The sequence below is a fragment of the Lethenteron reissneri genome, chromosome 11 (assembly GCF_015708825.2).
Source record: "Lethenteron reissneri isolate LAM-NWPU_2019-01 chromosome 11, ASM1570882v1, whole genome shotgun sequence".
NCBI lineage: Eukaryota > Metazoa > Chordata > Hyperoartia > Petromyzontiformes > Petromyzontidae > Lethenteron > Lethenteron reissneri.
Window position 1 is genome coordinate 5,031,782 of NC_083789.1, and position 17,298 is coordinate 5,049,079.

At 47.6% G+C, this 17,298-nt stretch overlaps 1 protein-coding gene across 1 annotated transcript in view; it reads right to left on the minus strand.

The window, feature by feature from the left end:
• LOC133341309 (serine/threonine-protein kinase D3-like) overlaps window positions 1-8,763 on the minus strand; it is a 44,087-nt gene extending 35,324 nt beyond the window's left edge. The window contains exon 1 of the mRNA XM_061549828.1: window positions 7,105-8,763. Within this exon, the coding sequence (XP_061405812.1) occupies window positions 7,105-7,491 (387 nt within the window). The 5' untranslated portion in view covers window positions 7,492-8,763. The remainder of the gene's footprint in view (window positions 1-7,104) is intronic.
• Between the last annotated feature and the right edge of the window lie 8,535 nt (window positions 8,764-17,298).

The window sequence follows — 17,298 nt, forward strand, 5'->3', positions numbered from 1 at the left end:
CATACGTCCAACCGGTGCCAGATGAGACAATTTTGCGGTGTGACAATGCTGCACCTACGCATCGGTTTAACGCAATTCTAACGCTCAAGATACATGCGTTGAACCATGACTTGGATAATTAAATGCTGCATAACCGATTTTTTTTATGATCATTTGCTCATGTTATATTTAGGTAAATGGAGTGAATAAAAGCCGCACTCGACATAACAAAAACATAAACAAGACTGACAAGATGAGAATGAGATTAAAAGAGAATCCAATCATGAATTTAATCGTGACCTTGAATTATGACAATTCACCAAATTGAGTTGGGGGGGGGGGTGCGGGGGAGGGCTAATAGTTACTGGCCAAGTGGAAACCACAAAGTGGATTTATTTTCAGGCCTCTAACAATCCACTGCTGGATAAATGCGTCCCCACACCATGTCAGTCGTAGGGGTCGTTTGACCATACTTCACTACATTGGTTATCCACTTGCCACGGACGTTAGCCACGTCCAAGGATCGAACTCAGGTGGCCAGGCTCATGGCACGCCGCACTCACCGCCAGGCTGAATTAGTTCAAGCTTAATTATTCATTAATTACTGAGCTCACTTTCCTCTTCCCTCCCTCTTCTTCTTTCACCAAACGTTGTACTGTGCTTGCCACAGGCCAAAAGCGCTGCCCGTCACTCTCTCAATGCCAACGCTAAGCGGCTTAGACCACAGATCCAATAAATAAACATCCGCGTTGAACCGACGGTCCCAAAACTCATTGACGTTGGGGTACTATACCACAGGAAACTTACATCATGGCATAACCCTTTCCTGCCTGGACAGACTCCAACGGCTATATTTCTAATTGGTCAAGGATTGAAGGCACCTCCTCTTTGGAAGTACACAGCCTCAATGGACACACACATGTAGAATACACATACACACGTGTATTGATGTACAGTACAGAATTTCCCTCTCAAAGTTGCATGTCTAATTAATGTGTTTGGAGACGGAGGAGAGTGGGGGGGGTGGAAAAAAACCTCCGAGCAGGGATTTCGTGGTTACAAGCCCGTTTTGTACGCGAACAAACGCAACGCTTTTAAAGAAGCTTGAGGAGGGAGCTGCAAGCGAGGGGCATCTGGAAAAAATTACACGGCAAGAAAACCTGTTTAAAGAATGAACTGGAAGATGGCCATGGGGACGTTCACAGGTTGCGATGTGCATGCTACCCTACACTGTAAAGTGTACCCACACGTAATTTGTACGGTGATTACGATTTACAATTATTTTGTCTTTTTCCACAATTTTATCCTGATTGCGCTATCAATGCCGGTCTCACCAGACGAAGAATACATTCGGATCTATCGCAGAGCAGTGCAACCCTTCGTGTCAGATAACAGCCCGCAGAAGCGGACATCACAGAGCCACCTCCGAGGTCTATTTAATTAACGGAGGAGGCGGCGGCACTTTCCCCAATCCATCTGTCACTGGGAATTATGTCCTTTGTTAAATAAGTGCAGAACAAAGTTATGTTTGTGGTTATTGGTGTCCGGGCTAAGAGCATCAACTACACTGGAGAAACGTGGAGCTTCTTGGATTTGAAGTTAGGATTTTGGCAATGTCAGCCCTGAGGCACCTGGCCACCTAACAGTATCGCATGTTACAGGCATATTGATTCCTAGATTAAAATTGCTTTGTACATGCATTAAATAGTAGGCATGGAGAATGAACAATTATAGCAAATAATACGGTGTTACATTTAGGCTACTGGAACACACTAGACTGTAATAACAAGACAATTAAAATACTTTTTTTTCATAACAAAACAAGATGATAAAATTTAGATAACAAAATTTTTCATTTATTGAATCGAATTGCAATCCCAATTCAAGTCGATTTACTAAATCGCTTGTGGGTTCAACTGCTACGTGGCTATTATACAATACCTGGCATTGTTATCACACTTTTTTTTTGCTTATGTCTGTAGCTCACGATTAAACTAAACGGTGGTTGCCAATTAGAAGAAAAAAACAGCGGCATGACATAGTGGGTGTGTGTTTCGTATGTATGTTGAACTTCTTTCGCTCCGTACGTAGCCAACCATGCTTATCGGAGGCACGGGGGGAAGGACAACAAACGAAACACACAAAGCAGCTCTCAATAAATGAGTTTTCAATCTAGATTTTTAAAAGTGCATAGCTCCAGTGGCTTCCTAATATCGGAAGAGCGTTCCACTCTGGCGAGACCCTCTGAATCAAGTCCATGCTTTCCGACAAAACATCTGATTCAGTTGGGTTGAGTTCAATGCTGGCCATGTTAAAATCGTTCTTCACTCTCGGCATCGCCCATGTTTCTAGATAAGCACAACTTATTATTACGTGTATGTACGTTGAACTTCTTTCGAATCGTACGTAGCGAACCGTGCTAATCGGAGGTGCGGTGGACCTGGTGGCCGTGTTATCAACCATGTGTTTTTTAGTCCAAACCTTACTTTCCTGATCCATGAGAATACACTTATTATGTAAGTTGTTCCACTCTGGAACTCAAGTATGTGGTCATTTTAGGCGTTGACGCTGATCGTCCCTTTCACCTACAGTACGATATAAATATTTTACTTGTCCAAATTCGTGGTCAACACCCACAGTGTCCGAACAGTGATTTATGTGGTGGCTGTCATGAGGAAAAAAAAACATCTCCTCACTGAACCTCTTGCCGAATGACATAAGGGCCAGATTAATTAAACATGGTTCAAGCAACACATTGGAATCGTATGGCATGGACCATTTCATGTGTAAAAAAAATAAAACTTAGAGGGGTGGAAAATGTGGTTACACCTGCAGAAATAATAAAAAATAATTTAGTGCCACACGGGAAAGTGGAGCCTGCTCGTTTGACTTTCACGGTACAAGAGCCGTCACCATCGCTCTTGACTGTTTATTTAAGGTATAATACAGATCAATTGTGGCTCTTCACCATCCACACTTATGGTTGTTTTATGTGTCAATAAACTCACGTGTGCATCCCAATACAAATGAAAAAAACATTCCACGACACGGCAAAAATGTAAGCTCAAGAGTGATGCCCATGATTACACTATGTTCAATCAGCTGTTTCAAATACGTTCAATTCCACGAAATGTAATTGGATGTCACTAAACATAAGGAAGGTTGAGGAGTGGGGAGAGTGGCGAAGCTGTGGTTCCGTGTGGTTCACAAACTGCCCTGCAAATCCAGAGTTGTATTCCATTCCTGTCCTTGGCCAAGTTTGATTTGAATTTGCCACGATAAATTAAAATACAACAACCCCTATGACAAGGGGGTGGCTTTCACCCAACAGTGTATTAACAAATAACTTTAAATCATTGTTATTATTATTAACAAGGTCCCTAACATGCATTGTGAATATTCATGGTTTTGAAGAAGCGTTGCATTAAATATTAAGTTATATTCCGTAGCAACTGTAGATGTTGTTGAGAGGCCACCATTGCATTCCAAACCTATTCAACTGGGCCTTGCGTTTAGAAGCAATTTACCACTCACACAAGCGTGGGATGGCATTTATCTCGCATACACAGCTCTGAGCTATTCGTGGGAATTCCACATTCCTATGGCAGTTGCCAGTTTATCAACAAGACCAAGCACCGCTAACTTATCACAAACCGGTCCTGTAATCATATTCTTAAATAAAAGTGAAAGCAGGTTTCGCTGATCAAACAAGTGTGTCTCCGTGCTCTTCTTTATACAACTGTGCACAACTGGTGGACATTCCGCATTGATATGGCAGTGGCCAGTAAGGGCGCATGTCACATCCACTGTTGACTTGTCAAAACGTGGTATGCAGTCTTTAAACAAAGCCATAAGAACAGGTTTGAAGTGACATGGACGGGCATTTTCCACTCAACAATTATTGAGTGGCAAATAAACCCAGAGAGACTGTGACTGTGTAAATAAGAAGATGGTGTTTGCCGATAACACATTACCGTATCTGCTAATGGGAAAAAACTGATCTATATCAATTCAAAACTGTTCACATCAGCTCCCTGCACAGTTTTCAAGGCACCAGAGTAAAAAGTGCGCTCTCCACCCATAAGCAACTCGATCTTTGAAGGACCATTACCTGAAACGTCAGTTTATACGTCTCTCTGTTATAATTAAGAACATAGCCCCGAGTGTTCATTCGGCAAGAGTACTCCAACTTTATATGACGTTTACGCTTAAGTGTTTTTCGACCACCGACTATAGTGACCAGTTACGTACACACCACGTTAAGCAAATATTTCCCCTAGATTGAAACGACTTAATTGGAAAAATGTCCTTAATTTACAAGAACACATTCGTTTACATTGGAATAGATAAGAAACCAAGAGAAATATTAACTTGTTGTTTTAGGCCAGTGAAGCCCAGGATGACATCCTGCAGCCGCATTTCAGAGGTTTGGTTCAATAAACACCTTAACTTGAAAAACGAAGGAAACGCAGTTTCAACGCAAGTTATTTTAAGTCAGACATGCCAGTGACCATATGCGTAAAACATCTAAAGTGATTTTCCCCTTCATTCACTGCTTTAAATGACACGTTAAATACATGTACTGTATTACACTCGACTTATGCCATAGACCCAGAGCAGATTCTAAACGATCACTCGCTCACCAACTCGCCAAATCACTCCACGTGTCATTGAAACCACTTCAGATTAACTTTCTATGGAACCTCTTTTGGCAGTATCAAAAAAGATGCATTGTCTTTCTACTTTTGGCGCTCTCTGGTCTAACACTGGTGTAGGCCAATCCGTTTCAAAAACAATGTACGTAAAATGATCAGATCATACTTTTTGCATGTTTTGCCACAAGTACGTGTCGTTAATGCAGACTTGATGCCTTCCAAAAGCCTTCTATTTGGTGTTTGAACATCTTTACACTTCCTGTTTTATTGCCAGAAAGGGTAAAAACTCTTCTTAATTTTACTTGAGCTTAAGTTATTTATTTCACAACTCCCAGTTTGTTAAGGAGTCGCTCACTTTCCCATTCACTCGTCACTAAAATGAAACTAATCCCAGCAAAATGGAACGCATCTCACCCATTCACGCACCATGGCCATGAAACTATTTCAACTTGAGGTTTTATGCCCCACAGATCCAAGCAGATTCTTAAGCACCACTCACAATCACAATGAAGCTATATCAACATGTTTTTTTTATGCCACAGTTCCCAGAACATCCTTCAGGGCTAACCACTCACTATGACCATGTAAAGAGGTGATATTGACATTTGTGCTCAACATCACCATGGCACAATACGAAACTGAAAATGTAACTTGAATTACGGTGGTATATACAGTAGTGTGTACCATATATCCCATCAGAACCTTAAGAGCCACCACTCACCATAAAACGACATTGAAATGTCATTTCATTTGCTATGCCAAAGAAGCCGGCAAATTCACTATCAACAGAAATCCATTTGAGTTATACTGTACACAGACAACAGAAGATCTTTAAGGGCCACTTACACATCAATAACTGGACATCTGTGAAAATGAGCTTTATAGCTCATCGGATTCCTCCAGTATAAATACATTCAGATTATGACTCGCCAACCACACAAACATTCACTCACCATCACAACCACCACACGTAACTACCTCGCCTGATATACAGGAGGTCGTGGGTTCGATCCGGACCCTGACGCCTATATATTTGGAGTCTGCATCTCTCTCTTCCCGTGGTCGCGTGGATTTTTCTTCAGGTCCTCCGGGTTTTCCCCTCCACATTTCGAATTAACATCACAGCAGAGTATGCTGGCATCTAGAAATGTCCACGTGACGACAAGCCAACTTCGTTGGAGGTTATAATTTGCGACACGGTCTCGGTGGGCCTTCACCTTGGTAACATAAATAAAGTTTATACTCTTTGGTTCTTTCGGTAAAGTCACGTAGGTATACAATTTTATACCTACGTGAAATTTTATACCTACGTGACTTTACCGAAAGAACCAAAGAGTATGGATTCCTGCAGTCACGAAAGCTTCAAATCAAAGAAAGTTTAGTTTACAAGTTTAAATAGTTTGTCCAACACACAACTCACATTAACCCAGAACTGCAACCCCTTATCAGTGCCTACAGTACCTTATTATACCCCAATTCAGACCTTACTGGTCACCCCGTGCCCTTATAAATCTCAACGTTCATCCTAAAAAAAGGAAGAAACACAAACTAAAACAAAAAATGAAAACTCAATTTCCCTGTACAAGAATACGGGTTAAACTGTTTGGGTTGACAGGTATGCTATATTTATGGATTTCTATGTATCTCTGTGGATCTCTATGGATCTCAATGGATCTCTGTCTATAATAATACCCGTCAACCCCTTATCCGAGCCTCCCTTATTACAGATTTTAGTGGTCACCCCGTGCCCTTATAAATATCAACGTTCACCCTAAACAAAAGTCCCATCACAAGGGAGAAACACAAACGGTACCGTCATCTGGTCCAACACCATGTGAGACTAGGCTCTAAGAAAAGCTATCTCGGGTGTGGACCAATCAACTTCAAGGACAATGCATACATTATCAGAGTTGTGTTTTCTGTTTGCATTCCGACCGCAGGTATTGTGGTCAATGCAAACATGACTCCTTGTAAAAAAAGGTGTCAGTTTTGTTGCCAGATAATTTCAAGTTCATTTATTATGTATAGCCCTGTGAGCAATTCGGCTCTTGAATCGGGTACAACCGCAACAAACAAAAAACATGAACAATAAAACATCTTAATGTGACTAAGTGCAAACAGAAAATCCAAGAAAAGGCAGCAAAATCTTCCAGAAAAAAGCACCGTACACCAACGCTGTGTGCAAACATCCCAGTGGGATGCAAGTCAAACAACAACACCCACAAGACAACTTAGATTAAGGCCATCAGTCTTACTCAGTACTACAACAAACATGGCCAAACCAAAACCCTTTTCGAAATCACCAAAATAAAGCCAGATAAAAGGGTCAAAAAACAACTATCAAACAGGACACATTTTTGTTTGCACGTATTGAAAACGTCTGTAACGACAATATAGACCTCAAATTTTTTTTTTTACTCAATTTCACCGTAAAAAATCCGGGGGTGGCAATTTAAAACCCATCTCAAACCTTTTGATCGACGACGGCGCATGCGAGATTCCGCACGGCAGACGACCCCGGGGGCTCTGCAGATTCCACGGTGACCGTCTCCCGGGCCAGCCCGATCTGCAGCTGGAAGGTGACCCCCGTGGTGACCCCCGTGGTGACCTCCCTGCCAGACCCAGCAGCCACGCAGGTCAGGGCGCTGCTGTTACTGCTGCTGCTACTGACGCTGTTGTTGATGGTGGTGGTGGTGGAAGGGTACCGGTTGCACGGGGCCATCGTCAACCCAGGTCCACCGTTCGTGGCCCTCCCGATAGAGAGAGGGCCCGAAGCGTTGCTGCTGTTGCTGCTGATGGTGGTGCTGATGTTGTTGCTGATGGTGGTGCTGGGGGTGGTGGTGGTGGACATTGCCATGGTGGTGGTGGTGGTGGAAGGAAGCTCCAACACGTTGGACGGCAGATGGAATTGTCGCGTTTTGAGTGGTGGTTGATGATGTTTGTTGGCGGCTTTGAGATGTCACGATGTCTTCTTGCCCAAGCCTCCCTTCTTGTTATTAATATCGATGGCGTTTTTGATGTTCGCTGCTGTTGTTGCTTTGCGTTTGATGGCGAAGTTGCCGCTGCTACCGTTGATGTTTATACTCTTGCCAGTGCTGTCACTGCTGCTACATTGATCCTTTCTCACCGCTGTTCTTGTTGCTATTCCTGTTATTGCTGCTGCTACAAATCTCACTGCCACCGCTGTTGCTGTTGAAGTTCCTGTTGTTGATGTCACTACTGTACTGCTTGTTGCTTGCTGCTGCTGCTACTGCTGCCCGTTCAAGTTTCTGTCCTTGACGTCCACGACAGCTCTGCTTGCTGCTGCTGCTGTTGTTGTTGTTACCAGTGCTGTTACTACGATAACCACTGCACGATTCCACTAAAACCACGACCGCCAGCTCGGCAAGAATCACGCAGAGCAGGAGGCCACGACTCGTCTTCACAGCGCCGTGCCGCCCGCGCGGGCCGAGGAGTAGAGGCGGCGGCAGCAGCAGCAGCTGGAGGGGGGGAACATCGCGGCCATGTGGTGGTGGTGGTTGTTGTGGTGATGGTTGTGGTGGTGGTTGTGGTTGTTGTGATGGTTGTTGTGGTGATGGTTGTGGTGGTTGTGGTGGTGATGGTTGTTGTGATGGTGGTGATGCTTGTGGTGGTTGTGGTGGTGATGGTTGTGGTGGTGGTGATGGTTGTGGTGGTGGTGGTGGTGGTAGTTGTAGTGGTTGTGGTGATGGTTGTGGTGGTGGTTGGGGTGGTGGTTATGATGGTTGTGGTGGTGGTTGTGGTGATTGTTGTGGTGGTGATGGGGAAGGCGAAGCCCGGGTCCAGCCCGCGCTGACCCCGTCCCCAGCCCGCTGTCGCTGTCAGCAGCGGCAGCGTCTCTCCTCGCCCCCCTCTGCTCCCTCACGACGGCGATTCGCTCAACTGGCGCGCTGCTGATGGACACAGCGGCAGCAGCAGCGACAACCACAAGATGATGACGGCGGCGGGGGGTGGTGGTGGTGGGCAATGAGCGGTGGTCCGTCCGCCGATAGAATGAAGAGGGAGCCGCCGTCGCTATTGTTCTCTCACTGGACGGGGCGACCCCTCGGCTCCTCCCCCAACTCCTCTTCGACCTCCCCACGCCCGCCACCGTCGGCGCTGCTGAGTTGGCACCCTCCCCCTCGCCCCCCCCCTCGCACCCCCCTCCCCCTCGCCCCCCCCTCGCCCACCCCCTCGCTCCCCCCACCCCCTCGCCCCCCTCGCTCCCTCCCCCTCGCCCCCCCCCTCGCACCCCCCTCCCCCTCGCCCCCCCCTCGCTCCCCCCTCGCACCCCCCCTCCCCCTCGCCCCCCTCGCTCCCTCCCCCTCGCCCCCCCCCCTCGCTCCCCCCCACCCCCTCGCCCCCCCCTCGCTCCCCCCACCCCCTCGCCCCCCCCTCGCCCCCCCCCTCGCACCTCCCTCCCCCTCCCTCGCTCCCCCCTCCCCCTCGCCCCCCTCGCTCCCTCGCCCCCCCCCTCGCTCCCCCCACCCCCTCGCTCTCCCCCCTCGCACCCCCCCACCCCCTCGCCCCCCCCCTCGCACCCCCCCTCCCCCTCGCCCCCCCCTCGCTCCCCCCCCTCGCACGCCCCCCCCCTCGCACCCCCCCTCCCCCTCGCCCCCCCCTCGCTCCCCCCCTCGCACCCCCCCTCCCCCTCGCTCCCCCCCTCGCACCCCCCCTCGCACCCCCCCTCCCCCTCGCCCCCCCCTCGCTCCCCCCCTCGCACCCCCCCTCCCCCTCGCTCCCCCCCTCGCACCCCCCCTCCCCCTCGCTCCCCCCCCTCGCACCCCCCCTCCCCCTCCCTCGCTCCCCCCTCCCCCTCGCCCCCCTCGCTCCCTCCCCCTCGCCCCCCCCCCGCTCCCTCCCCCTCGCCCCCCCCCTCGCTCCCCCCACCCCCTCGCCCCCCCCTCGCCCCCCCCCTCGCTCCCCCCACCCCCTCGCCCCCCCCTCGCTCCCCCCCTCGCTCCCCCCCTCGCACCCCCCCCTCCCCCTCGCCCCCCCCCTCGCTCCCCCTCCCCCTCGCACCCCCCCTCGCACCCCCCTCCCCCTCGCCCCCCCCTCGCCCCCCCCTCGCTCCCCCTCCCCCTCGCACCCCCCCTCGCACCCCCCCTCCCCCTCGCCCCCCTCGCCCCCCCCCTCGCACCCCCCCTCCCCCTCGCCCCCCCCCCTCGCACCCCCCCTCCCCCTCGCCCCCCCCTCGCCCCCCCCCTCGCACCCCCCCTCCCCCTCGCCCCCCCCTCGACTCCCCCGACCGACCCCCTCGACCCCCTCAACTCCCCCCCTCGACCCCCTCCCCCCTCGACCCCACCCCCCCGACCCCCCCCCTCGAACCCCCCTTGACCCCTCCCCCTCGACCCCACCCCCTCGACCCCCCCCCTCGACCCCCCCCCTCGACCCCCCCCTCGAGCCCCCCCTCGACCCCACCCCCTCGACCCCCCCCTCGAGCCCCCCCTCGACCCCACCCCCTCGACCCCCCCCTCGACCCCCCCCTCGACCCCCCCCCTCGACCCCCCCTCGACCCCCCCCCTCGACCCCCCCCCCTCGCAATCCCTCCCCCTCGACCCCACCCCCTCGACCCCCCCCCTCGACCCCCCCCCCCTCGACCCCCCCCCCCTCGCAATCCCTCCCCCCTCGCTCCACCCCCTCGCTCACCCCACCCACCACACCCACCACACCCCACCCCCTCGCTTTAGAAACCCTACAACGCATCGAGCGCACCCGCAATTGGTGGAAGCGCGCGCACCGGAACGCCGCCTTCTCGACGCCCATTGGTCGAAGCTGCAGCCGCGGGAGCCAATCGCGTCGCTCGGGCGCGCGTACGGGCTACGCAATGTAATAGCACGACTCCGGAAAGCTTGGTGGTCGGTGCCAGGTCAGAGGGTTTTTTTTATAATTTGGAGGGAAAGTATCAACGTTCCAAAATATGTTGGAAGAAAAATGGGTTTTTTAGAGGCAGACTTTAGTGTTTTTAGAGGGAGTTTCTCTCAGGGTTTTCTCGCCGGCTCGAAAAAAAGGCCGAACAATTGACACTTTTTTGCTATGTGGCAATGGAGGAATAAAACATTTTAGTTTGAAATGTCACGGTTTAAGCCCCCGGGTTAAGTTGCAGATATAGTTTCACGTGGGTTTTCCCTCAACTTGTGTGACAAACTAAGTGCATCTCACGCTGAAGGTGTTTTATGAAACATCTTAGTTTGATGTGATAGGTTTTAACCCTTTCAACTCGTACCAAAACTGACACCTTTATACAAGGCATCATGTTTGCAATAACCACAATACAAGCAGTCAAAATGCAAACAAAAAGAAACAACTCTGATAATGATATGCACTGTCCTTGGAGTTGATTGGTCCACACCCGAGACAGCTTTTCTTAGAGCCTAGTCTCCATTGGTGTTGGACCTATTACTATATTTTGACACTGGTAAAGGAGGTATCATAGTGTAAATATTTACCCCGAGCTCTCAATACTCTGATAGTGCACTGTTTTTTAGTTGTACGCCTTTTGGGGTCATCTGGTCCAACACCAATGCAGACTAGGCTCTAAGAAAAGCTGTCTCCGGTGTGAACCAATCAACTTCAAGGACAGTGCATATCATTATCAGAGTTGTTTCTTTTTGTTTGCATTTTGACTGCTTGTGTTGTGGTTATTGCAAACATGATGCCTTGTATAAAGGTGTCAGCTTTTGTAGCAGTTGAAAGGGGAAAAACCTATCACTATATTTTGCCACTGGTAAAGGAGGTCTCATAGTATCTTAGTTTGACTCAAGGCCATAGCCATGGAGTCAACATTGGGGGGGGGGACCAAATCTTCCAGGGGTCTGGGCCCCCCCACATAAAAAAAAATCTAAATTTGAAAACGAATTTCCTGCCTAAAATATAAAAAAATTCACTAACACATGAGATGGACTTTTAATGTATTTTTTTACAATAATGTCTAATAGTGTATTGTATTAAATTGCTATTTTTATTTTCTTGTTTCATTGTATGTAATGGCAGAGATTAGGGATTAATAAAATATAACCATAACCACAATCATATGAACATAAATATTTTTATAGCAATATAATGGTGGGACATTTTGAGCATATTTGAATATTGGGGGGGGGGGGGTGGATGTGTCCCCCCCAATATTTATGATAATTACGGCCTAAGTTTGACTTAAGCCAAAGTCTCACACGCCACTATACTAATAGACTCTTGTATACACAAAACTCGCGTGACATCCATCAAGGAGATGGAGCAATGAAATACGTTCGTGCGTATAAAGTAGGTTTCTAGGGGGATTGTTGCAGGGGAGGACTTCATTCAGCATTGGACTAATCGTGCCTGAATATTACGATACATTTCTATCTGTTGCGAATACATGGCAACAATATTTAACACCGATTGTGTCACTTGTAGTTGGTCAAAGACGTGACGACGTCGTGTTATTAGTTATGGTTGCACTTTTTAATGAGAATTTCGGCGGTTCGTGGCCGTATAAATTCATTTTTAGTCAGCAGATACTGACTTTTGTATGTAGGGTGTGTAGGAATATAATCAGCAGATACTGACTACTGTGTGTAGGGTATGTAGGTATAAAGAGTCAGCAGATACTGACTATTGTGTGTAGGAATATATGCCTATAAAATACATCTCTTCAGTTGGGGGAGTAAAAAAAATTTTTTGGGGGGGGGTCAACTTTATACCCCCACATCGGGGTGGGGGGGGGTCCACTTTCTATACCTTATTGATTCAGGCCTTCTGGAAAGGCTTTTGTAATTTAGTTGACGCACAAGCGGAACGCCGGCCTTTCATAACAGAAAGAAGGCTGGAGTTGTCTTGGTTTGTCTGGTGTTTCGGTTTACGTGGGCACCGTGTCATCTCGCAACCTTCGGCTGGTTTTGAGCCTGTTCTCGTAACTTGGATGGGTTGACCACCATGCACAAAACTGGTTGGCACGGGCAGCTGCCCAGTGAACATGGCAACGTTGGGGCCAATGTTGGCGTGTGGTTTGAACCGTTGGACAAACGTTTGCGCGACGTTGGCAAGTTTACCGGGCGAGTTTGGTGGAGTAAAATCCACGTTTTCGCGAAAGTGGGAGATGTCGCCTCGTGCGTAACCTCAATTGAGTAACTTGTAGTACTGCGCAGCATTATTGCAGCATTGCAATATGTTCGGACAATACCAGTTACCGGTTACAATGTTTGAGCTATGGAAAGAAACTGGAGAAAACCATTGCAAAACAGGAGAAGAACATGCAAACTGCACGCAGAAAGGGCGCCCCAGTCAAGAATCAAACCCAGGTCCTTCAATGTTGTGATGTCACCCTCCTCGCACATACTGCACACAACTAACACAAATCCACCACGCGTTGTCATGGAACATCATGGGGAATAGAAAATATTTTGGAAAAACTCCATTAAATGTCGCCACATCCATCGGCCTCTTGGCTTTGCAGACCGATATCATCAAGCACCATCCGTTTAAGCACGCAACCTCTGGAATGGGTTTGACCTTCTGGGTCTCATCGGTAGAGTTGGACTTGTTAGACAAATGCTGGGCTCCACTGTGGCGAGATGTTAACCACCTCGCCAAGTTTACAGGAGCACGTGGGTTCGATCCCGAACCCTAATTCCTGTATATTTGGAGTTCGCATGTCTCTTTCTCTCTCTCTCTCTGTGGTCGTGTGGATATTTCTCTTGGTCCACTGGCTTTTTCCGTCCATATTTAGAAATATGCGTTTAGACTTTAGAGTCTTTTGGCTGCTATAAATGTCCACGTGATAAAGCCACTTCGTTGAGCTATCATTTGTGGCCAGGTCGCTTATGGAAAAGAGCCATAGAGCTCAGTGGGCCTTGTCTGGTTAAATAAAACCAAATAAGTTTAGCGGATGCATTACCATATGCTATTGGCTAGAGCACTCTGTGTAAACTTTATCAGATGGGATCAGTGAGGAGGGGGGGGGGAGACTCGAATCGAATTGCGACTCTTTAACTTAAAAGAGTGACAAACCTGATGTTTGTGGGGGTTTTTTCTCTACAAATTATTTGGGTGACGCTGCTGCTACAACGAGGAAAATGAACAACAACCAAACGCAACACATTCTTCACTGACACTACCTTATTTTTGTTTAAATAAAGTGGGGACAGTTTCGGGAAATGTGCTACAAAGAAAGTGGTCATGGCTCGAAACGTCGCATATTACTTATGCGGCGTATGTATCATTCATTTTTTAAGGTGACAGTGTTGAGTTTTATGTTTGTAAAGAGGAATTGTTGCCGCCTAGTGGCGATTGTGCGGTGGTACAGCGATCGATCGCAGTGGCGACGTCGTTGCAGCAATGCATCGGCATCATCGACTAAAATCGATTTAACGCAACTCTACAAGTGTCGAACAATAAATACTGTAGATCCATCCTCGGTTCGTGTTATTTACCGATTGCACCACATTATGGAGGGGAGGGGGGTTTGCCCCTGCTAAGACTCAATTCTTAAATTGAATCGTGAAAACTCGAATTGTACCAATTTATCTTCTTGGTTATTTCGGTAAAGTCACGTAGAAGGGAATTAATAAAATAATAAAAATAAAACATAATAAAATAAAAGTGAGAATTGTATTTTATTATGTTTTAGTTTTATTTATTTCATTATTTCCCTTCTACGTGACTTTACCGAAAGAACCAAGATGAATCCCTGCAGTCATGAAAGCTTTAAATCGAAAATGTACCAATTCATTTCTTGCAATTCATCACTGGGCTAAAGTGCTGCACCGTCACTTTAGCCGTGATGCACAATGTCCATGTTGTTGAACCATGTGTCATCGCAGGTAGCGTGCAATGATTGAAAACGTTATTCTTCAGGCATATCCATCCGTACGTTGTGTTCCATTACGTGCATTGTTAAAAATTCAAACAGAAACACTCCAACCTGCTCTAATCCGCCGCCTTTTAGTTTCAAATAGTTGTGTGTATCTCGACATTTTGGTCATGGAGAGGTACATGTTAGGAATTACTCTGAGAGACAGGAAGAGGAATGCTTGGGATTGCGTGGATTAGGGAATATGTGCAAAGTTAAGAAACATCGCATTGACCGAGTGGGAATAACATTCGTGGCAATGGGCAGGACACGTTGATGGAAGGGATGGCTGATGGATAAGACTGGCAGCTGAATGGTAGCCAAAGAGGAAAGAACATCTCGAGATGTCCACCATGGAGATGGAGTGATGCAATAATCCCCTGTGCAGGAGCTATAAGGATTATTGCATCACCATGAAAGATGGTGATGGCATGGGCCCGCCTTCATCCACCAGTGGATAGGCCATGGCTGTTACCGCTTAATTAAGGCCATTGGTTTTTTCCCCTCAATTATCTACCGATGCTCTCATTAAAGCTATGGATGCAAGGGCAAATAAAGGACCGGGTGGCTAAGTGGACTGATATTCGGTGAGAGCATTGACTTGGCATCGCCGAGTCCCTGGCTTCGAAGCGAGGATTCAGCTGCCCATGGATAATTTGGTGTCTCACGTGGAGTGAGCTGATGGTTTCAGCCCGGTCACCAACGACTGTTGGATTTTCGCTTAGTTTGGCAAAATTTCAAATCGGATACATTTTAAAAAGCACGTGTTGAATGACATGCGACATACATACTTAGCATGTGTTTGTAAAGCGGCCCAATGAAGCCAAATCAGACTTTCCACGACAGTGTCTTCCACGGTCGTACTCTCACACAAGATGGTGCACTGCTTGCTGTGAGAGTTCTGAATGGAAATGTCTTCATCTCATGCCGTGCATTATGCCAATCGCGCAACTGGAAAATCATTGGGAGAGACAAGAGGAAACCGTGCAAACACTTTGTATCATTTGCATTTTAATACATTTGGAGGAGACACTTCGTCTGTGGCAGGTTTTGGTAACACATGAAGCAACACCATGACTGACACCCGCATCAAACACAAAAGTCATTACCAAAGCTGTGCTTTCCATATCTAACACTCGCACGTTGTCAAATGCAATAGGTCACCGACAACTTGAAAAAATATATATAAACGAGTACGGTTTCGCTTAACTCGGCCGTGTCAAATTCGGGGACAGATGCAGTGAGTGAACCAAACAATCTGGATATGCACACCCGGGCTACCGACAGGAAATCATTGTTAGCCCTCTGCTACTCATCAAGGTTATGTTTAAAACACCCTTAAGGCCATGATGCATTCAGGAAATGTTTAAACAATTGCCACCGGCAACGCACTTACTCTGACCAACAATGGCAAACTTGGTGTAGCAACGGTGCGGAGTGACATGCGTATTTTGCGGTTGGGAGGTGACCACGTTTGTCCGGACGTTTTGTCGCTGCAGTGTGCTCGCGTAGGCCACTCGGCCTTCTTGTAAGCACTCCAACCTGCCTTGGATTTGCAGGACATTTTTTTTTTGACATTTCAATGGACAAGCTTCGACGAGCAGATACTTGGTTCATTCTAGATTTGAAGTTTTCGTGACTTGCAAGGATCCATACTCATTGGTTCTTTCGGTAAAGTCACGTAGGTGAAAAAATAAGAATTAAAAAATTAGAAATAGATTAAATCACGACGTTTCGGAAGCAACACAAACTTCCGTCATCAGGTGGGACAACCACAGCAAGAAACAAAGTTACTCTTTGCCCACTACAGTGATCTAGTTTCTAGCTGTGGTTGTCCCACCTGATGACGGAAGCTTGTGTTGCTTCCGAAACGTCGCGATTTAATTTAGTTATTTCTATTTTTTTTTCACCTACGTGACTTTACCGAAAGAACCAAAGAGTACAGATACTTTGTGTCGAGCCCTTCCGTCCAAGTGTCCTGCGAGCTGCGACCAAGGTTGGAGGCTCACTCTGGCGGTGAGCGGCCTCCGCTAGCACAGCACACCGACACAAGATGACCGTGCGATGGTGCAGATAGGCGGAGTCCTGTCCGAATAGCGAAAACCGTTCACGACCGCGTAGGTTTTTTTGCGGTTGTGCCGTAGCGGCTCACTCCGGATCGCGCTATGTGTTTGGCACGATGTCCGACGTTTCGCTCCACGTGCTGGGAGCTTCTTCAGGAATTTCAGTCCTGAAAATCGCTCTGAGAACTAAACCACAGCTTGTTTAAATTAGGTTTTTGGTGAACAATGATTTGGGTCTACAGAACACAACCTCAGTTGGCCATATGACCTCTGCCAGTTATTCGATTGGAAGATGCCATCCCAGTGGCCTGCGAGACGAAGAAACGGCGATCGCATTTCGTCCACATTTTTTGCGACTTCAATTGTTCTTATAATAGTGGTGCGACAACTATTTTTGGTGACAGTTGCCAGAAACGATTACCTAAGTGTATGGGAATATCACTCCGATGGCTATAACCACAGTGCACAAAGCAACGTCAACTACAATTGGTAATAACGGTAAACAGAATGACAGACTTCTATTGTGTATGACTATCACAACTTCATCTCTACATTTACGGCCAATTCTAGAAGACAAAAAATCTATTACATAAAATGGCATTGCCATTAAACGTACCAATTAAATTCATAACATGGTCACACACACACAGACAATTATGTGTAAGGTATTAAGTAAAACGAGAGTGATATGCATGTATTCATCACGTTTGTAAAATGTAATCATTCGGGAAATAAAACATCACTGTAGCACATCGTTTAAAAAAGTTTGTAC